This window comes from Callionymus lyra, chromosome 3 (assembly GCF_982586985.1).
Source record: "Callionymus lyra chromosome 3, fCalLyr1.hap1.1, whole genome shotgun sequence".
Lineage (NCBI taxonomy): Eukaryota > Metazoa > Chordata > Actinopteri > Syngnathiformes > Callionymidae > Callionymus > Callionymus lyra.
In genome coordinates, this window is record NC_141820.1 from 26705661 (window position 1) to 26728065 (window position 22405).

Consider the following 22405-nt stretch of genomic DNA (forward strand, 5'->3'; position numbering starts at 1 on the left):
CCCTCCTTCCTCAGTCTCTCTCTCTCTTTTTTTTCTCTCCTCAGCTTCTCTTCCTGTCTCGCCCCTTCTCTCCTCCCCCTGTTGTGACAGAACACACCTGCTTGATCTTGGCTGCAAACGCTCTGCGTCCAATTACCCTATAGGCCCTCACTTCTCAGTCTCATCCCCCAACTCGACTGGATTTTGGGAGTCAAGCTCATCTCGTCCCTCTTCAACTCGCTCTGCCTCGCTTCTACTGAGAACAGGTTGGTTCATGCTTCAACTTTGAAAGGATGGTGGGACGTAGAAACATGACGGGATTCGTTTTTTTTAGTGCTGCATTGAAATGATTGTTTAGATTCTCTTGATGTGTAAACAATCTTGCTACCATAGACATTCCCGGACATGTGTCCTGAACTCTAACTTGCATGCTAAGAGAAAAAGAGTGGTGGCGAGAGAAAGGGGGTGTGGTGGTGCTGTTGATGCTGCTATCTAACGTGGCCTTCCACTCACTCCTGTGTGCTTTTCTTAACACTATTTATCTGATCTGACACTTTGTTTTGTCGATCGTGGATGAATCCCATGTGGAGAACATTCCTCGGTCTGAGCTGTTATTACCAGATAGTGATTTTGAGTGACGTTTACTCGAGAGATAAGAGTAGAGTTATAGCCTCAATTCCATGAAAAAAGGTTTCAACATGAGGCATTCATTTGCTCTTTTCTTCGTCTCTTTTTCCTTCCCTCGCCGCGACTAAACTACCTGGCTGCAGCAATAATCACAATTTCTCTGTCTTAACTCTGGCTTTTGGTGGAATGTTCATTTTCTGCAAGGAGACATGGTCTAATCACTTGTCAGTCTCCTGCCTCTGTTTCTTCTCTCAATCTCCTCTGTGGTGTTTGCTACTGTTTTCTTTCACAGGGGCATGCAGAACAAGAACCCAAATTGCTTGGGGGGGCAACTTAAAGTGAGACGCTTTGAAGGGGAGACGGAAAAAAAAGGAAAAAAACACTGGCAACTCAGAGTGCCATTAATCCCATAATGGTAGAGCCTCCTCTATCAAAGAGAGGTCTGAGAGAGCTTCAAGGCACAACTATTACATCCTCGTCTGCCAGCAGAAGAGAAGGCCTAATAAGAGTCAGATGCTGGGCTGTCGTGGCCGGTCTAGAGACTGACAAACATCTGAGGATGCATTAACAATTAGCCAAAAACACATTGACAGAAAACGAGGATAATAAAGCCAGAATTTCTAAAAAGGATCAGAAAAAAAGGGGTTTCGATGACTTCTCCGAACACTTTCCATCTGGACTGAGGTTCGAGGACAAATCAAAGTGGGCTGACAACATCTACGCAACCAGTGCTTTCGCCTGCTCTCCTTGGAGAGTTGAGTCGTTTCACATATCAAAGTTTCTGGCCAAATTCTTTAGGCAGTGAAGTGAAATACCATGAGCATATGGAAAAAGGACGTTGGGAGGAGCAGCTGGGACGAGAGGAGAGGATGGATGATGAACTCTCAAAGCACTTCAACCACTTTTCGTGTTCCTAGCAACAGATTTCATAAGAACGGTCAAAGTCCCGGACGAACATGGGCGGGCGATTTTTTTCTGACGGCTTTGGCTGCCGTGTTGCTACATGAACTTCCTGGCTCTGATAAGAAAAAGTTTGTTGGCTACCCTTTTGCATAGTTTAAAACCCACATGTTCTCACTCCCCCAAAATTCCCCTAATGCTCTCCCTGGATCCCTGGACCAGCAAATGTGTTTCCAGAGACAGATGTGCTCGTGCCACCATGTAGGAGGGCAGCTAGCATTGATCTGTTGATGGGTTAAGAAGAGGAGACACGTGTTTTAAATGCCCCGTGGCCTTGTAAATACCTTCCAATGATTCATTGCTGACAGATGCACTGCAGAGGCTGGAGCGGTAGATGGTATTGGAAGGGTACAGGCATCGGGAGCAGCGTTATGGTCGACTTATTCCGCTACCATTGAATTCAATTCAAATCTTTTGACAAAATAAGAGAAAGTCAAAGGATTTCCTTTACTCTCTTGCACAAGATCCTGTCTGGGAGTCATTAGTGATGCTGGGGCCAGGCTTGGGGGAGGAAGGGACAGAATCAGGGGAGAGGAGAGGAGGGGAACTGGATGAAGAGAAAAAAAAAAAGTTTAGAGTTTTGGTGAACAAGAATCAATATCTCATCAATATCTAGCCACAGGGTGTTTAGATGGCGGTGTACCTTTGAAGATGAGCATCTGGAACTCTTATTCTGTGTGTGGTAACTGGCCACCATGTCAAAACACTTGCTGCCTCGTTTTTCATTTCTGAGTCACTCATTTCTGTCCGGAACAAGACAAGTTTTAACAGTTTTTATTGAGTTCCAAGAAGCCAAATTGACTTATTAATCCTGCCAAGCCATTGCAGTCTAACTGGAAATCTTCAAACACAATGCTCTTTGAATTCATTTTTTATTTAAAAAATAACCTAATAAATTCATGTGTCAAACAATTCTGTTGCCAAGTAAAGCACTGAGATGGTTCATACTGCTGCCGAGGGGCTCATTTCACTTCGTTTAAACACATTATACAATCAATTTAAAATAACTTCCTGTGTCAGAGTCCTAACTACTTGAAAATCAGTGACATTGTCAGTGTAGAATTCACTCGATTTTATTTGACCGTATTATTTGTTACATGAAGTTCTCTGGTTTTTCATTCGCTAGTTCCTGCGTTACAATGGTAATCCAGATGGGAATCCACCACCAAAATGTATCAGCAGCAGAAACTGACACTGAAATAAATCTGAATCTAGTTTTAATCTTCACATGTGTGAAGCAGCAAACTGATTAAATCAGTCGGTTGAAGGGAAATGAAAGGAGAAATGTCGAGTTGGATGGTCAAGTCATGTCGCAACATGTTTCCAACCCTGTGGGTGTATCAGAACACACACTCTGTCAGCCAGAGTGTCATGTTAGCGGTGGATTGTTTTGAGGGATCTACTCATTAACACAGCAGCACGCCGACCCTGACATCCTCGTATCCTTCCAGATAGAGAAGATGAGGAAAGTCTTGGTTCTTGTTCAATTCTACGAGGAAAATCCTTAAACCTGAGTTGGCAATAAGTAATGCTTTTTTAGAATGACTTTTTTTTTACTGAAACTGTCTAGCCTTAACAAAAATAGAAATTATAGAAAAGAAAAAATTTAATAATATTCAAATAACAAGGTACAAAAAGATGATTATGATAATGCTGTCTTCTATTAAAGAAGTGTATATTTATTGGTAAAGAAAAAAACTGTATTTCCAAAAAGGAATAATAACAATGTCTATATATGGGTTTTAGAGTAGAGAATACATTCCCCCAAAAAAACTTTAATATGTTTTATTATAATTTAAATAGTTATTAAAGTAATAATAAAGTTGATAGGTAGAAACCCAACTCTACGAAAAATCTTCTTGGGCACATCTGGGACCGACTCTGACTCGAACTCACTGACTTGAAATAAAGTAATACTGTACTTGTAAAAAACAAAAAACACATTTGCTGAAATCCTCTCAGAACTTGACTGATGGACGACCATGAGACACCATGAGTACAAGCATGTGTGAAATTACTTAACTATACGTGTGTTTCACGGGTCAACGCAGGGAGATTTGGTTCAGTTATTAGCAGTCAACGTGCTGTTTGTTCATATGCAACCTTTCTTTCACTTCACAGACTGATAAACAAGTTGGGCTGTGAGACGTGCCACATGTGTAACAAGGCTCTGACTGAATACTTTCCAGTCTGCAGTTAATGGATTTTACGACAAAACAAGCACATCCGTCTAGCTATGAGCGCATTAAAACAAACTGTCAAAGGGATCGAGAAACAAAGTACAACACATCCAATCTCTTAATCCAAAAGGCCGACCTAATGTTCTGCCAAGTCTTTTTTTTTCTTCCTTATTATTATCGTTGGGCTTTTAGCTCTGATAAAAAAAGGCCTAATGCAGCCAAAGTTACTCTGGTCCTTCAACTTCTGTCTCATAGAAAAATCACTCAAGTTGTGACTTAAAACATTTATCCTGACTTGTTTATAATGTTTAAGTCTGAAAGAGCATTTTAGAACAAGAGCCAAGTATTTGTCGAGACGTTGTGGTGCTTAAAAGTATCCATCTGTAAGGCTTGTAACTACGGCTCAGAAAACGGCAATTTTTCCTCATAAATTAAATTGAATTTCTACATTGCTTGAGCATTTCTTTTTGCTTTCCCACCAACAGCTCTATCCACAGCTCCATCCTTGAAAGACAGTTCAGAAAAAATCCGAGAGATGATTCCCAAACCGACCACGACCACAAAACACTGGAAATGCTTCAAATTATACAAAGAAATGTTTACTTTTAAAGCCTATTTACCAACTTGAATTCACTTTCCACTAGGTTTTATTTAATTGGCATTTTTACCACCGTGGTCATTTTAATAATGGCTATGAAGGCTCATATTTGATGTATGAAGCCTCATATTTTAGGAATTAGAAATGGCAATGATTTCTTAACTATTTTAGCATCAGAATCTTCCAAGGTAGATTCCTTGTTCTATGTTCAGGGAGATGCTTTAAAATACATTCAAATATTATCATGTTAAAATTCAAATCCATTCCTTTCCCTCAAATTTTCCGAGTCCCCCTTCATCCCCCTGCTTTGAAAACAACTGGTCAAACTCAATGCCCATTAACAGAAATATTAAAGTTGAACCAACAGGCTGACAGAGCTAAAAAAGGTTGGAACCTAAAATTCCTAGTCCAAAAACAGTTTAACACCTTAACCCCCGGACTTAGATCAGCCACTTCAGAGGGACTCCCCAAGAGGTTTGACTAGTATTAACATTTTCTCAAAGATTTCTTAAGAATATTGAATCATGCTATCCCTGTAGTATAATGTTTTCCATAATGGATTTTTTAAGTATTTCACTTTCATTCACATTGTGTTATGAGATTGAAGCTACATTTAATTATACTTTAGAATCCTATAGGTAGGAAAATAAGAATAAAAGACAATGGTTGTTGAAATCGGTTTCCTGGTTGCAGATATGCACAAGTTAACTATTGACACAATTTCACGTATGCTATATTGCTAATGCTATAAAATGGCAATTGAAGTCCAGCTAATAGATTAGCTGGATACTTTCATGGTGATCTGGAATATGTCAAAGGGCCATGTGAAGTATGGAAAAATCCAAATGGTCAAATTAAATTCCTGCACCTTTCCAGGCAGGATTAATCCAAATAGAAAAGACAGGCAACCCTGAGGTGATTTGTAGCTGTTGACTGATCACCATATTTAAAAAATTACTCATAGAGTTCATATTCGGACCTGAAGTGCCTGCCAATACAAAGACGCTCTGAAGGAAGCTCCCACATACTGAAAATACAGTACAGTCACGTCACATGAAATTGAGTCTCAGTGGACGACCGACTGTATGCAAACACTGTGTTTACTCCACTGACCGCTGCCGTGTGTCAAAGTGGTGTCTTGGGGACTGTAATTTTTTGGTGAAAACTGTGCGGATCTCTTTGACCTGACGTAACCCCAATCTGGATTTTCTAAGCTTCCTTTAAGTTGTTTAAAGTTCCACAAATTTGTCTGAATCGAAACACTCTAGTTAAGTGTATTCACACCCTGACACGCCCCAGATATATTTCACTGGATGAATTAAAGAAGAATCAGAACACGTGCTTGACAACTCAGCAGAGACGTTGCACGAACAAAGTCAAGCCAACTTTTTTTTTTTCCTTCGATTGGTTTTGGGTCAGATTCATGGCTTTGGTCATGATGTTAGGGTCAAGGTCCACTGCAGACTGGTGGCTCCCAAATCATTTGTTTGTGGCTGTGGCTCAAATCTCCTCTTTCATTATTGCGGCCCCGCAAGGGAAGAAGCAACTATTGGATGAACGTTTGACAATCACATTGCCAGGTTTTTTGCCCTTATATGTGTGTTTTTTTCTTGAGGTCATCAGGTTTGTGTGAAGTTAGTTGATTTTAACAGAAACAAAAATTAAAAAACTTGAAATTCTCCATTGAATAGTTTAATCTTGTTTGAAAATAACAAAAAATCTATTTCACAAAGATATGAGTTATTTGATCTTGAAACCTTTTCCCTGTAATTACACTCATTCATCTTTCCTTCACCTTTAACCATTTAAGCTGCTAAACGGCTGGAAGTATCATAGCCTACCTAGTTGACCTTTGACTCCTGTCACCTTTCCATCACCTTTAGCCTTTTCCTCATCATGACATCAATCAGTGTCTCTCCTGCACACCTCATTTTAAGAGTCTTAAAGATATGACTATCGTGACTTTGATCTTTTGGTCTTCTCTCCGTCAGGCTCACCATCTGAAGCGCCATGAAGTCCGCCTGTCTCTCATTGCTCCTGGTCACCGCCTGCTGGGCTCTGCCCTTCCGCCAGTCCGGCTTTCTCGACTTCATGATGGAGGATGAGCCTGGATCGGGCACGGAGGACCTTCCCGTTTTGACATCGCCTCCAGTGCCAGAGGGTCCAAAGTGCCCCTTCAGATGCCAGTGCCACCTTCGCGTCATCCAGTGTTCTGACCTGGGTATGCTTTACCCTTTTATTCTGGGTCTGGGTCAACCTAGCAACAAGCTTCCAAATTCAACCAGCCAATAATTATTTTGTGTGTAGAGCATCTGTATGCTCTTTTACTGATCTGGTGGGCTCAGCTAGTTCAAGTTTCTCAAGCATCTCAGCAGGTCCATTGCCAAGATAGTCTTTTGTTTATCTTGGCCTGTGCGACATTTAGTTCATGCGGCCTCACGTTACAGAATCAACTGTTTTATGATACAGTAATCTTCATTTTGAAAGACCCCAAATGGCTAGATTGATCTACTCATTTAATGAAACCTTGTATAATATTCAAACTGAGAGCGCCATCTACTGTCCTTTCAAAATGCATCAGACATTGCATCACAATGCAGCATCAGCAGTTTCATGAGTCCATTATTAGGGGATGGATAAGGGGATGGATAACTAGATGAGTGGATGGAAGTGGTGGTGAGATAGTTGGATGGATGGAGGGGTTGGTTGGTTGATGGAGATGTTGGATGGATAGATGGATATAAGGATAGACGGATTTATTCACTAGAAGGACATCTGGTTTTCTAGGTGAGACAGTGATATTTCAAGCCTATTTGTTATCAGCACCTTTTAAGTCTACATTTGAAGAACCGAGTTGCATCATTACAAATGACAGAATGAATGAATGATTTACTTTAGTTGAGTCAAACCATCCAAAAAGATGCTGTGTCATAAGTAGATACTCAAGTTGCTTATTATTCATAGTCTGGAAGGTAAATAGTTTGTTGAATGAGTCACCTTAAAATAACAATTTCCCAAATGTCCTGAGCACAATGTTTTATAGAGTGTTACATATTGACTCACTTCAGGCTGTAATACTATACCGACTGTTATTTGGTTTTGTTGTTCTTTACATCACACCAGTGACAGGAGTTTATTCCAGTTGTCATAGCTGTTATCGACACTGTTTGACTAATACGATATCTCCGGTGTAAACATCAGTCTGAGTCAGCCAAACCTCAGTGTTGCTGAAATATCTTTGAGCTGATGTTTTGCAAATGTCCTTGAATTGTTTCCCTCAACAGTTGAGTTGAGTTTGGCTGGTGTTGTAAGATTAAAGCTTCAACTTGATGGATGAAGGCCACGGTGTTAGGGATATGAAAGAAGTGAAAGAAGACGGATCATTTTGTGATTTCATTGATTTAATTTAACACCTCTTGTCACTTCGCAGATGATTTATCAGTCCATTGTTATTCAGCTTTGACTTCAGTAGTAAAGGCAACTATAGCCAGGAGATGTCTGGATTGTATTTTATCTGGAGCTATTCAAGACGTTTCAGATTCAGGTCAAGAGAGTGCAGTTTCCGACTGGAATCAAGGAAAGACACATGCCACGCAGACATTTCTAGATTCAGTTTCCATAAGCAAGGACTGCCAGGCAGAATCTGAACTGAGAGGGGTTTTTTTTTTTATAAAGGAAATTATTGATACTTTTCTGCCAAACAAGTATTATTCTATTAGTATTATCATGAAATCCCTCTAACATCTTTTCAAGCAGAACAGATGTTTCCTCTCGTTGTCATCTCATCTAGTTTTCTGTGTCATGATGACTCAGTCTGAAGTCACCAGTTTTCTAGAAGGAAAAGAGGGGATGTGGGGAAACGCTAAGATTTCAACATTTTTTGGAAAGATATCGCAAGACATGAAGCATCTTATGTTGCAACATGTGACCATCTCTGAGGCCATTTGCCACCTCTGTCCACTGTCAAAGGACCCTTTATAAAGATGGGAAAATCAGCAATGAAACATACCATGAAGGATTATAACAGTGTTTTTACAAATTATATGTTACTTTAGGTGCCCATAATCATGCTGAGTAATGGTAGTCTGTGGCTACATTCGTGATTTACTGTTTTCTTTTTTTTTGTCAGCCCTGACCAACGCTTATTTCTATGATTATCCTTAACACAAATCCGAGGAAAATGGGTGACCATAAGTCTGTTCTTGCCTTTTTGAGAAGTAGAAAGTGCACTGGGTCCAGGAGTTGGATATCCTTAATATAATGAATTTGCCTTGAGTACGTTCCATTGGTTTCAAGTTAGCAACCCACTTCTGACACCACTTCTGACAATGTAACCTCTCCTGGCTAACCTCAATCCCAGAGACTTGTTGGTACGGCTGTCGGTGCGTTTATTTAACCTTGTGACAGCTGTGTCACACCAGACAAGCCATATTGTCAGCAATTGAACTGACACTGAACATACCTGTCTTGATTCCATCATTGGCTGCCAGATACTCTGTCAACAGTTCCACGTTCTCCTTTTCTTCTGATGTCCACTGACAGAAACACACCACAAGAACTGTACTGTTGGCAGCCAGACAAAACACACACAATCCTCACGTTACATCACATGTGTGTGTGTGTGTGTGTGCAGTGAACTGTTGAACTTCGGCTCCACAGTGTATCTACATCTGCATCGACTGGTGTGAGCTACTGGAGGTTTAAGTTACGTTGAAATATATACAGGAAGAGGGGGAAAGGGATCAGTCTGTCGAGGGCAGGTAGATGAGAGATGACGGGGTGGGTGATGGTTGGAGAGGCCGATGTTAATTTTGAGACAATTTCCATTACATCAGAGCCGTGGCCTCAGTTAGCATCGACAGTTCCCCCGGGTCTCTGCTTCATGACTGTATACTGGACTCCTGCTTCAGTGTTCTTGGCGCTCGACCCCCATCTGTTCCCCAGACCTACTGGCAAGCAAGGAAGCACACCATGACTTATGATGGAGTACATGTGAGAGTACAGTAAGATATTCTCTGGAAGCAGAGATCAGCGCTGATGCATGAACTTCCAACGATACCTTCCAGTTGCTCGAATAAGAACATTTTGTCTAGTGGTTGTGGTTGAGAATAAATTTGCTCAATTGTATTGTCTTTAATTAATTTTCTGCTCTGATATAATTTGTTTTCACTATTATTTTGAAGGGTCAAGGCCCAACATTAAGTTAGGGATCAGGCTTAAGTGCATTCCCAGGTTCCAGTTTTTTTCCTTTAAACACCTGCATGAACCTGCAGACGTGGCAATCCAGCTGGGAAAGTGATTTTCTTTCTAAACTTTTTTATGAACTTCAGATAAGCTATTTTTTCATTTGTTTGGATTGCTGCTCAAAATTCCTTTGACTATGTCATTTCAGCATCTGGCGATTTTGGATGAAGTCAACTATTGTACAAGTACATTTGATTACTCTTGAGAATTTGTAAAGTTGCCATATTTTCATAGCTAACAGATGTTTAAGGATCTTTTTTTCAACATTTTTGAACAGTATAATCCTGTGGATTTCATACATCCCTTTCCCTATGAAAACAAATATTTTGTTTGCGAGCACTAGACACTGCTCAATCATAAAATTCACTAAATTCGTAACATCGTGACAAATTGACATTAGCATTCGTGAAAATACTACAAGGCTAGGCTAATTGCTAAATGCTATTACTTTTATTGTTGGTCAATGCCAGTTCAAGACGTACACACTTTACAGTTTAAAAGTCTGACTATGCTAGCACTTGTTATTATTTTCCTGTTTCGTTTTTAAATAACCCTTGAGAATTTGTCAAATTTCCAAACTTGGCCTCTCTGAAAAGATTTAGGGCGCTCCTGGTAGGTCAAATATCAGGGCATTCACTTTCAGAAGATTGCCACTCCTTGAAAACCTTTTTTCCTCGGATGGTTTCATAATAACAAAAACATGTCGGGGTAAATTAGCGTGAAGCAGCGTGAGCTTATTGTTAAGCTATGCACTTGGGAGGAAATTGGTTCAGCGTAAACTTCCACTTTGTGTCCACGGTTGAAGGATACTTTAGCATTTTATAGTAAACTTGTTTGACTCTGGAACCTTGATTATTTGAAGTGAGCCGCTTAAAACAACATCATAAGTCCAAGCCAAAAAACTATCAACGTGAAATCAACAGAAATTATTTTACTATTGTGTAAGAACAAGTCTTAGATCCTTCTCATCACCTCCTATCAGAGGATCATCATAATTCCCTGATACGTCAGGGGCAAGATTTTTTCATTCTGTCACTTCTATCTGACGCTTCATATGTCTTCCAACAGGTCTGACTGAAGTTCCAGCGGACATCCCGTCTGACACAACCCTCCTGGACCTGCAGAACAACAAGATCAGTGAAATCAAAGAAAACGATTTCAAGCACCTCAAAGGGCTCCATGTAAGAAAAACTATCTGATTCATAAAGGTCCAAGGTAGATTGGGAACATTGTCCTTAGGTATGAGTGTGTGTGTGGATGGTTGTATGTCATTGTGTCCAGGGTCTCCCCCACCTTTCTCCCGAAGGACCTGTGATAGGCTCTTTCCTGAAGTGACCCCCATGAGTGAATAAGTGTTAGAAAAATTAATGAATGAATAAGTTCAATAATTTGGGATCGATCATACAGAGTAATGGCCAGAAATTAGGGCGATGAAGAAAGTGCAGGCTGGGTAGAATGGGGGGAGACAGCTGTCAGAGGTGATATTTACAACTCTGCATAGACCCGCGGAGATGTTCTGTGTATTTCCAGTTAAGAGAAGACCCCAGGGTGGAGCCAAGATATGTTAGAGAGAACATGTTTGCTCATCAATCAAGGAATTCCCAGAATTCTCCCAAAAGGGCTGATTAGACTGAAATGAGATATATGGTAGGGAAATACTACCAGTTACTTTAGCGTCTCAAATCCACCCAAAAATATATGCAAAAAGTCTCAATTTAGGTCTTAAAAAGTAGATCAATATTTCAATCAAAATAAATGTTAATTTTTTTGTCCACTGCTACTATACCTTCTTTAGCATTTTCTTATCTTTCATACCACCATGCAGAATTACAGAGGAGCATTACAATGTTTTTATTTTCTTACAATAAAACCCACTCTACTAAACTTTGCTCTCAAGCTGTGGGTGATGATTGTTTAAATCCAGATTTTCCTTAAAGACATTTGGGCTTCGTGCTACGTGGATGTCACCTGCTCAAAAGATTTCCCCAAAAAAGCACCAGGTGGAATCACATTGAGATGGAAAACAGCCTTAATTTCCCCTGTGGAAGGTCACTCTAAGCTGGGAATTTCAGATGGAACCACCGGTTGAGAATAAAAGATGTTTTAGCAGATGTTCAAGAAAAGTCTTCATCTTGTGAATTGAGTGAATTTTGGATTCACATGTTGGATTTAATCATCGCACCACCACTCCCACAGACACCAGGTGCTTGGAAACTATTCACCCACAGGCCTCTCAACCTAAAGATGGTTTTCTCACTCGCAATAAATACCTCTGTCAGATGGCCCGGGCTGTTTCCACCGTAATGCAGTGGGCCTCCCCGGTGGAATGGGCTACATACCTCACATTGACTTGTGTGTGTTTACACAAGAGCAAGGCAGCAGGAGAATGATTCCTCTAAAAAAAAATGTATTCAGGATCATGTTTACTCTGGGGTGTTCTATCCTGCAACTTTTTACATGAACTTCACTGCACATGAAATTCATCCAGAGCATGTCTTCACACAGGCACTCATCCTGGTGAACAACAAGATCACGACCATCCACGCAAAGGCACTGAGTCCTCTGACCAAGCTGCAGCGCCTCTACCTGTCAAAGAACAGGCTCAAGGAAATGCCCGCCAACATGCCCAAGAGTCTGCAGGAGCTGCGCATCCACGAGAACGAGATCAGCAAGATCAAGAAGACGTCCTTCCAGGAGATGGGCCACGTCATCGTCATGGGTATGCAACAAATGAAAGCTGTCAGTCAATGCCTTTTTTTTTAGCAATTGAAATCTGTTAATTGAACAGAATTTAAAATCAGTTAGAAAAGAGATTCATTGGACAGCAGATGGGAGAATATTTACAGAACACTAAGCAAAGAAGAGTTGTTTGAGCCCACGCTGAAGCTCTATAACACACAAACTGTCAAAAAACACGATTTGTGTAAAAAACATTAAATGTTCCTTTTCCCCAAAATTAATATTCCATTAACATTGTTGAAATGAAAGTAGACTTAAAAACAATGTTAGAATGTATTCAATAGAAAAGCTGATGTTGTATCATGAGGCCTCATAAACGTTTTACTAGAGATGTGAAGAAATGTAATTAATTGCAATTTTAGCTTGAAGATTTTTTAAAGCATCATTTTTTTTATTTTGACTCCACATTCTGTGGTTTTAACTATTCAGTTATCTCAGGGTCAAGGTGACCCAACTGCCCAAAAACAATTGTGTTTAACCATAGGATACACAAGGGATACCTCAAAAACTTTTGTTTTGGGGCCTTTGGGTCACCTTGACCCTCAGGGGTCAAATTACGAAATGTAGGGTTGTCAAGTGACAGAAGTAACTGACACTAATGTACTTCACAAATGGGACTGCATAATGTTTTTGACAACAACATGAGATAAAAAAATAAAATAACAAAGAGTTCAAACAGAGTTTGGGACCCCTGACGGTTAGATTACTTTCAAATCCACGGGAATAGATGAAAGGAGCGACTGCTGACTCTTGGCTGAAGATAAATAGAGACACTTTAGACCGAGGTTTGTGTTTTCTTGAACTATCTCCCAGTCTCCCACTGATAAGGTCACATTCCACTGAGCCCTGGTCGTTTATCATCAGCATCGTGTGTTCTTTCCCGGGACACGAGAATAGGTCGTCTAATGAAACAAAGATGGGAACAGTTTCGAACTGGTAAAAAAAAAAGGGTATTTTAAAAAGGCGAACTGTGACTTTAAACATTGCAACAATGCAGCAAGAGTTTAACTAGAATCAGGTTTCACAAACTTCTGGGAACATTAGACTTTCATCTGTTCACCCAGTGTTTACGCGTGACTCAGCTCTGTATTCCTGTAACCCACCCGGAGAGGAATTGACTCCATGTGCTGCGATATGTCACTGCTGTTCAATGTGGGTTTTTTTCTCCTCCCTGCAGAGCTCGGGTCCAACCCGCTCAAGAGCGCAGGAATCGACGCCGGAGCGTTCGCCGACCTGAAGCGAGTGTCCTACATTCGTATCGCTGACACCAACATCACAGAGATCCCCAAAGGTACCATGTGAGGCAGCACAGCAAATGTTTTCCACAGATGTGAGGATTCCAGCGAATCTTAGCGTGCAAAACACCCCAGAGCTCACTGAAACTAGACGTGTCCTTTTCATACACACAGCCTAGTCTTTTTTTTTTTCTTCTCAACAATTTTCTTATTTTGGCCAGCTCACCACATCTTGAAGGAGTTAGTCAGTATAGGTTTTGGTTCAGTGCAGATCTAAGTTATCCATGTTTTGGCATCTACAGTTCCCAGACCCTTTATTGCTTTGCCAGCAGTGACCAACACATCTCCCTCGCAAGTATAGCATTTCAAACGGAATGCTACACTTGCTCGCCAGTCGTAAGCAGAATTATTTTTATTGCCATTATCAGGGAAGTGTTCCAACGACGAGGAATGTGCTTCGGTACTTTTATGCAACATTAAACATAAAACTTTTGACATTAAACCACGAACATAAATAATGTAATTTAACTTTTTTACAGAGTGAAGCAGAAAAGTATTGACAATACAATAACAGGGCAATGGATGGATGGATGGATGGATGGATGGATGGATGGATGGATGGATGGATGGATGGATGGATGGATGGATGGATGGATGGATGGATGGATGGATGGATGGATGGATGGATGGATGGATGGATGGATGGATGGATGGATGGATGGATGGATGGATGGATGGATGGATGGATGGATGGATGGATGGATGGATGGATGGATGGATGGATGGATGGATGGATGGATGGATGGATGGATGGATGGATGGATGGATGGATGGATGGATGGATGGATGGATGGATGGATGGATGGATGGATGGATGGATGGATGGATGGATGGATGGATGGATGGATGGATGGATGGATGGATGGATGGGTAGATGGATGGATGGATAGATAGATATCACATCACACAAAGACCTTACAGTATATTAGTATATCATATAAAGTATAGTTTCTGATTTCAAATGCATTGAAAGAATGTCAATATATATCTAATGTTTGCATCTTGCCCATTATGAGTGGTAAATATACATTTCAGCCATGATTTATGCATGTATTGTTAAAAAGGGTGGCTTGATTTGGGTAGTTTTATTTTTTTTAATCCAAAGATATAGTACAAGTTGATCAACCGTGCACGGTGGAACATTCAAGATTCTCTCGTTGACCGAACTCTAATGTTCTTTGTTTCCAGGTCTGCCCAGCTCTCTGTCTGAACTTCACCTGGACGGAAACAAAATCTCCAAAGTCACAGCTGAAAATCTCAAGGGCCTAAAGCACCTGGCTAAGTAAATTCAACAGCTGACGTTGGTCCACCTTTTCATGTCTTTTGAATCCTACTTCACTTACAGGTTGTTTCTGCAGTACTTTCGTGAGCACATTTATTCAGAAGGCAACAAAAAAAGATCTCATACTAGAAGGATGTCGCCTTTTGGTCAGACTCCAGATAAAATAAAGCAAAAGGATTGACTCCACACTAGATTTTCTTTAACACGGACCATAAGCGCAGTGAGGATTTGACTTTAAAAAATTCAAAAGTGGAGCAAAGTTTTGTGTGACTTTGCTCACACCCTGCTTGGATAAGCAATCCATCTGTTTCCTGCAGGGAACTGGCCTCGCACCGCGGGGAGGTGAGGATGTGACGTGTGTTGTTGACTACATTGCACTGGTATGTGGAGGCATAGGAGTGATCCTCCGGAGCTCGCATGAAGAAATAATTAGCCGTCCCAGCAAAAACAAACTTTGCTCTTTTTTTGTTTTTGTTGGATACGCTTTCAGGGGATCTTATCAAGCAGAAAACTAATGTTTTGTCTCAAATGAGCAAAAGAAAAGGTGCTGAAAGTGTGGAGCAGATAAGAACTCCAAAGAATCTCGAGTACATTCTTTTCAAACTGACTGTAACAGCATTTACCGCATTTATACATTTCAAATAATTTATTTGAATACTTTTTAAAACCATTTTTTATCAATTAAATGGAAAATTCTATGACTGATATATATTTATATATATTTTACTACTATTAAAGTACTAAAAGAAAAAGAAAGAATGAATATTTTCATTGTATTAATTGTAACATCATACATTTTGTTTGAATTGGAGTCATTTGAAGCAACATTTTAAATGTTTTACTTCTAAAACACCAAATAAACAATTATGCAATTTAGTTTTGTAGCTCAGTTGTCTTTGTCTTCGTCCAAAAAGACAGAATTGAAAAACATCCAAATACCTACATGGTGCTTATCTGTAATTTACATCTTGTATTGAAGCCTTGACATGAGGAATTGTTCCAAAAAAGAAGAAAAAAAGGTCTGTATTTGAGGCTTGTTTTAAATGGAAGATCCCAGTCTATCATCTTAATCTTGCACACTGACACTTTTATCTGGATCTGAGGGACTAGGAGCTTCCTCTACAAACAAACCTAAAATATACAGAATTATTGGAATGTTTTCAGAATAACTCCTCATGTCGATGCTGCAATAAAATGGGGACATTACAGACGAGCAGTATGGAGGTATTTGGGTGTTTTTGAGAAGGTATTTTTGGACAATAGGAGCTCAGAGACTCTACATTACAATGGATGTACATTTTGTCCTATAACTCTATAAAAGAACAGATTACTCTGAAAATAATCCAAACCCTTAGTCGACATGAGGGTGAGTAGCAAATGAGTGAACTATCAAGTTTATTTTTGAAACACGACTCTTTCAACATGTAATACTTTCACAGGTTCTATTTACAATTTTCAAGTAAGTTCATTTGTTATCTCTAGCTAGAGAGTAATTGCACTAGTGGTAAAAAGTTTCTTCTTTCTTAGATGAAATAAGGTATCATTGTTTTCTCTTAAAAAAAAGTCAAACTCCACTGATCTGAGTTAAGATAATCGTGCTCTCTCGTGGGATCCATCACGGCTATAACTAATAGTGCGACACGCTCTGACGGTATTAACCGTCACGCGAACACAAAACAAAGATCCAAACAGTCATTTGGGGAATCGTAAAATAGCTGTTCGCACATTTAAGCTGGGAACCTGGTGTTTATGAGATCACCGCACAGATGCAGGCGAGAACAAAGAGAGCTGTGATGCAGCTCATGGAATTTTCATCATCCCACTTTCCACGTCGGCCTTAAGTTCATCACATACGTCTTAAAGATTTAAGAATCTTGTCAAATGTTCGCTTCCCTGCAGCATTTGTTTCTTTTTTTTCTTCTTTTCTGTACATTTCCATGTCTCATGTGTTTTGGCTGATTTTTTTCCACGCAGGCTGGGATTGGGCAACAATGAGATCAGCTCTGTGGAAAACGGCACTCTGGCCAACGTCCCCCACCTGCGAGAGCTGCACCTCGACAACAACGCTCTGACCAGCGTTCCCCCGGGCCTGCCAGACCACAAGTACATCCAGGTACATGATAGACTGGAGATGACCTCCGCGGTCCCCGGCGCAGTCATGGAACTTCCACGTGGATCATTCAAAACGGGAACAATTTATGCAACTTAACTTTTCATTTGGGGATGATTAGAAGGGGGAACTTCCTAACTGGAGACATGTGGCTTTAGTTAGTGTGTTCGACGCTGTCAGTCGAGCGTTGGTTGCCCCGTCAGAACCAGAGGAGGGCATTTTCTCTCAGCGGGAGGCCGTCTAAACAGACTCCACTGTGGCTCTTTAACGTCAGTTCAGCTTGTTTTCCACGGGGGCTGATTTACTGTGGCATCACAAACCTTAATGAGTCGGATTACATCCTCCGGTTTATTGGACTTTAACACCCTAGTAAACTATAGAGAAGGTTTTTGAAAGTGATAAAACACCTTGATAATAAGTGTGAAGAAGAAACGACTCAATGATGAATAAAAAAAAGGATCATAAACGTTTTCATAAAAGGTCAGCACTGCGGCGAGTATTGCTGACTAGTTGCGTAACAAGCAGGAGGAGACATTAAATAGAGCCTAAATCGGTTCAAGGTGTCGCATGTCTCTTGCCCCGAGTAGCTTGGATAGTCTCCAGCTCCTGTAATCCCATAAGAGTAAAACCAATGTCTCGGTGGCTGGGTTTCCATTAAAGTTTATAGCTTATTAACAGCAATATCTATTTATTTAAACTATGGTTTATAAATAATAAAGGTTGCTTTTACACTAAAACCTTGTTTCCTGCCCAAAATGTCCTTTTTTTACTCAGGGAAAATTCTAGGAAAAGTTTTTTTTCTCTGGTTAACACATATTGCATCATGTTATGGTGATGTTTTTCATTGATCAACCACAAAATTTCAATATTTAAATGTTTTTTCAGAAAACAACTCTATAGTAATATTTGATTTTCTTGCAAATCATTGGTTCTTGGGCATTACTTAGAGACTCAGCTAATGATGAACAACAGATGACCTCCTTTTTTTGGACGCGAATACCGTATTCCTTTTTGCAGTTTTTGTTTTTTGAATGGTGGGTTTGTTAACTGTTGGCGTTGACTGTTAAGTGACGTAATTTTCTGACCGATCAGTGGCAGACGTTGGTCATTGTCACCTTTTCTGTGGCTCCCTTGGACCAGAGGGGAGCAGGAACTAAGTGAAAAAACTTATATGGCTTGACCTGCAAAATACTACAACTAACTGCCTGAGGCCTGACATATCTTTGTATGTTCGATTGTATGCTGACGATGGTGTCCTGTATGCATGTGTCTCCTTTGCTTTTAGAAACTGTGTGCAAATGTATGATCATGTTTGTGTTTAAGCATTATTTATGGTTTGAGTGTGTGTGTGAATGGTTGTATGTCTTTTCGGCAGAGTGGCGTCCTGTCCAGGGTGTCCCCTGCCTCTCGCCCGATGAACTGGGATAGTTAGATAGACCCCTATAAGGGATGAAACGACATGGAAAATGAGTGAATGTATATGGAATGAGGATTCTGAAACAGAAGTTTTGTAAGTAAGTAAGTAAGTAAGTAATATTTATTTATATAGCGCTTTTCGAGACCAGGATCACAAAGCGCTTAAACAATCAAAACAATACTCGAAAAAAAAAAGTACATACTTTAAAGATCAAGATAATACTGAGAACAACACAGGAGTTCCAGAAATTCAAGGAAAAGCCTGAACAAATAGAAGATGTTTCTTAAAAGAGTCAGTAGATCCATCAAGCGCAAAGAGAGAGGAAGATTGTTCCAAAGCTTAGGAGCAACAGCCTGAAAAGATTTCTCTCCTCTGGTCCTGAGCCGTGTGCGTGGAACCATAAGTAGATTCTGATCCACAGACCTCAGAGCCCGAGCTGGGGTGTAAGGCTTGATCAGATCAGTGATGTAAGGAGGAGCCTGACCATGAATAGATCTGAAAGTAAGAACCAGAATTTTAAAGTTGATCCTGAAAGAAACTGGAAGCCAGTGAAGAGTTTTAAGGATCGGAGAAATGTGAGTTCTTCTACTTGAGCGGGTCAGAATTCTCGCTGCAGAGTAATGTAATTCCAGTTGTCTCTAGAGTTTAATTTATAATGCATTAGAACATATTGTTTTTTTTCTTTCGGTGAAGTCCGGTAACAAATGTCTCACCGACCGGTCATGGTCGCCATACCTGAGTGGGTAGTAGAGGAGGGTTAAGACGAGTCATTGGATTTAAACATAAAACTGCTGTCATAGGAATCGATGCCCCCCCATAACCTTCTCCCCTGACGCCCCCCACAGGTGGTCTACCTCCACGTCAACAAGATATCTGCTGTGGGAACCGAAGACTTCTGTCCTCCCGGCTTCAACACCAAGAAGGCCATGTACTCCGGCATCAGCCTCTTCAGCAACCCCGTCCCCTACTGGGAAGTCCAGCCCATCACCTTCCGCTGCGTCTTCGACCGCTCCGCCATCCAACTCGGCAACTACAGGAAGAAGTAGAGAGCTCCCCGTGTCCGCGAGTGTGCATTTGTAAATGTGTGTGAGAGTTTTATAAGTGTGTGTGTTCGACCACAACCACCCCCCAAACAAAGAGAAGAAAAAAACGAAAAGCAAAAAAAAAAAACACCGACCCCCCCCCGCCTCCATCACTGCCTTGCCTTAAACTTTCGAAGACATTAATCAGCACATTAACTTGGACGTTTGCGATATCATTACTCAGCTGGTTTATCAACGATGAGGCGTTCTATCAATAACCACACAGTCATGCTTTCATACCGTCACATATCAGCCTGTATGTTATACACAAATTTTCTATTTTTGAATTACCGCTGACATTTAGGATTCTGTGCTGGCCTGTAGAGCAGGAAGCTAAAGGGGTTGTGTTTTAAAGCTGGTAAAACGAGAATGTACTAGTTAATACCTGTGTTATAGAAATAGCATTTGGAGTGTGACCTTGGCACTCTTTTTTTTTGAGAGAGAACTTCATGATTCTATTTGTATTGTACTCAATTCAAGTAGAGATAAAAGCAACCAAGACCTGTTTCTGTCTCTTTTTTTTTTTTCTTCCTCATCACACAAGGACGAGTCATTAAGAATTCATGACAACTGGTTCGAAATACTCGTTAACATTTATACGAATCGCTCTGGAATCTTTTGTTCAAAAATATCGTAATGGAAAACTAATAAACAGCTTTGGAAAACAAAGGCTCATTAAAATCCAGGTCATACTGACCTCAGTTTATAGATTTTGACCCAAAGGGAAACTGTTTTCTTTCTGCCAAAAAGTGTTCTGGCAGCACGAAGTGTCCAGTGTGCGATACATGCTTCGTAAAAAGTACAATAAGTGCGTCAGACGCCAGCTAAGAGTGGAGTTACCGTGGTTTTCAGCTCACTCTTTGCAATCATAAACAGGTGGAGAAATCGAAATGTGTTTTTATGCACACCAAGCAACAACATTTTGACCACTTTCGTCACCAAAAACTGCTCTTTTTTCAGTGTGTCTGGTGTTTGGTAGTTTCCTTTCCACAGTAGTACATGGAAAAGAAAAGCTGTCGACAGTAGAAAGTCTCCGACAAAAACCTGATGGACAGAGAAGGTATCGTGTATTCGTTAATCCATGGAAGAGGTTGACTAAAAATGAGAACTTTCAGAGATGAGGTGAAGTCACAAGAGGCTTAAACGTCTAAATCACCTCATTTTTATGGATTAGTCTAGGAGAAGCTGAATATGCAGGATTAAAGAAAACATTTGGAACTTCTAAGACAGCAAGAAAAATGAAATAATTGCTGTAACCCACACAAAAAATCCCCTTTAAACTAATATTTTGACTTGGTTTCTAATTGCAAATGATATTTTACTTGATGTCATTTATTTATCACCTGCAAACAAGTGCAAGACTTCACACATGTGACCAAACACAAATTGATTTGTATTGGCAAAAATTCGACATGTAGGTGTTTTGACAATAAAAAACCAACAGAATGTTGACCATGACGGCTCCTCACAGGAGCGAAGAAAAAGAGAACTTGAGGAAATAAAGACAGAAGCCTCCAGGTGAACAAGGACACGAGGAGACTCAGGTACCAGTTTGGAATCATGTATTGAAAAAATATGAACTAGCATTTTAGGTTTAGCATATTAAACAAAAGTGAGCCTTGGCTTTCAAATCACTAAATTATTCATGTTTTAAATAGCTATTTCATTTTATATAATATATTATTTTATTGTTTATTTAGCCCTTGAATTCCACTGAATGGGCATGAAAAGAAAGATCTACACTACTTTATTTTTAGATAAGTAGTCCTTTGAAATAAAAAAATAAAAAAGAACACATTTTAACTTAAAGTTTTAATCTGACATAAGTATATGTTTCTATGCGCTTCAATATTATATTCAATTCTCTTGAACATAAATTCATTATGACATTTCAAATCATGGACAAATAACATTCAGGAGTGTTTTTTATTATCCTATCAGCTTCCATCAATCATGAACTTTGACTTCAGCTGTCATTTATTTAACCCACAGTTGCATGTTCTTCGGTTTGGTTGTCTCTCTGCAAACATCACGATTTTACTCTGATTTGACTTTTTTTTCCAATCGCCTAGTTTGCCAATTTCCTCGTGAAAAGTCTTCAGGGGTGTATTTGTAAGGTTATTTAATGATTTAAAAAGATGAATCTCGAGTGTGAGGGGATGAAACTATACATGTGAATTTGGGAAAAACTATTCTAGTGAGAAAATGTGGCAACAATCAAACCATTGGCAGACCTGAGCCCCGGCAGTACTAAAATATGTTGCCCCCGTGTGGTCATAATGGGTATAAAGGTTGAATGCAACCGAGCTATATTATAAAAAAAAAAAATCTATAATGCACTTGGATTAAAAATAAAACGAATTGTTTTGTTAGAAATGTATTTTAAAAAGAGTTTTGTTTGAGAACTAAAGAGAAGTTGAAGCAAATGTTTGTTCAAGCTTCAGCCAAAAACTCGGAGACACTACTTCCTTCTTCCCTTCATCAGCTCCTCAAACATGCCCCTGGATTCCTCTGTCGAACCCCACAACAGTCCCCGAAAACCTCTGATTATATTTTTCGAAGAAATGTCCGTCGCTGCGTTTCATCTGGTGACCCCGCTGAAGATGCATCTGCCTGGAGTGTTAAAGCGCCACATGGCAGCAGCAGAAGGTGGTGTCTGGGCACCGTCTGAGGTTTTATTAGATTCCTCAGTGTGTGTCTGAGCCAGTCCCAGAATATCCCTGTTTGCTAAAGCCGGGCGCTCCATTCTCCATCTGGGGATCTTTTTATCCCATTCAAAACCATTTAATGAGACTAAACACCTCCAGGATCATACTGACGACTTAGGAATTGTATAAACGTGGATTCTTTTTTTTTTTAATTTTGTATTTGAGCACATTATACATTGAAAAA

General features: G+C 40.1%; 1 protein-coding gene across 1 annotated transcript; it reads left to right on the plus strand.

Annotated features, from left to right (window-relative positions):
* Window positions 1-76: 76 nt before the first annotated feature.
* On the plus strand, window positions 77-20018 carry dcn (decorin). Its single transcript, XM_087787319.1, has 8 exons — window positions 77-245; window positions 6336-6565; window positions 10657-10769; window positions 12094-12307; window positions 13505-13618; window positions 14811-14904; window positions 16879-17017; window positions 19277-20018. The coding sequence occupies exons 2-8, from the start codon at window positions 6355-6357 to the stop codon at window positions 19475-19477; spliced, it is 1086 nt and encodes a 361-aa protein (XP_087643445.1). The 5' UTR covers window positions 77-245; window positions 6336-6354; the 3' UTR covers window positions 19478-20018.
* Window positions 20019-22405: the final 2387 nt, after the last annotated feature.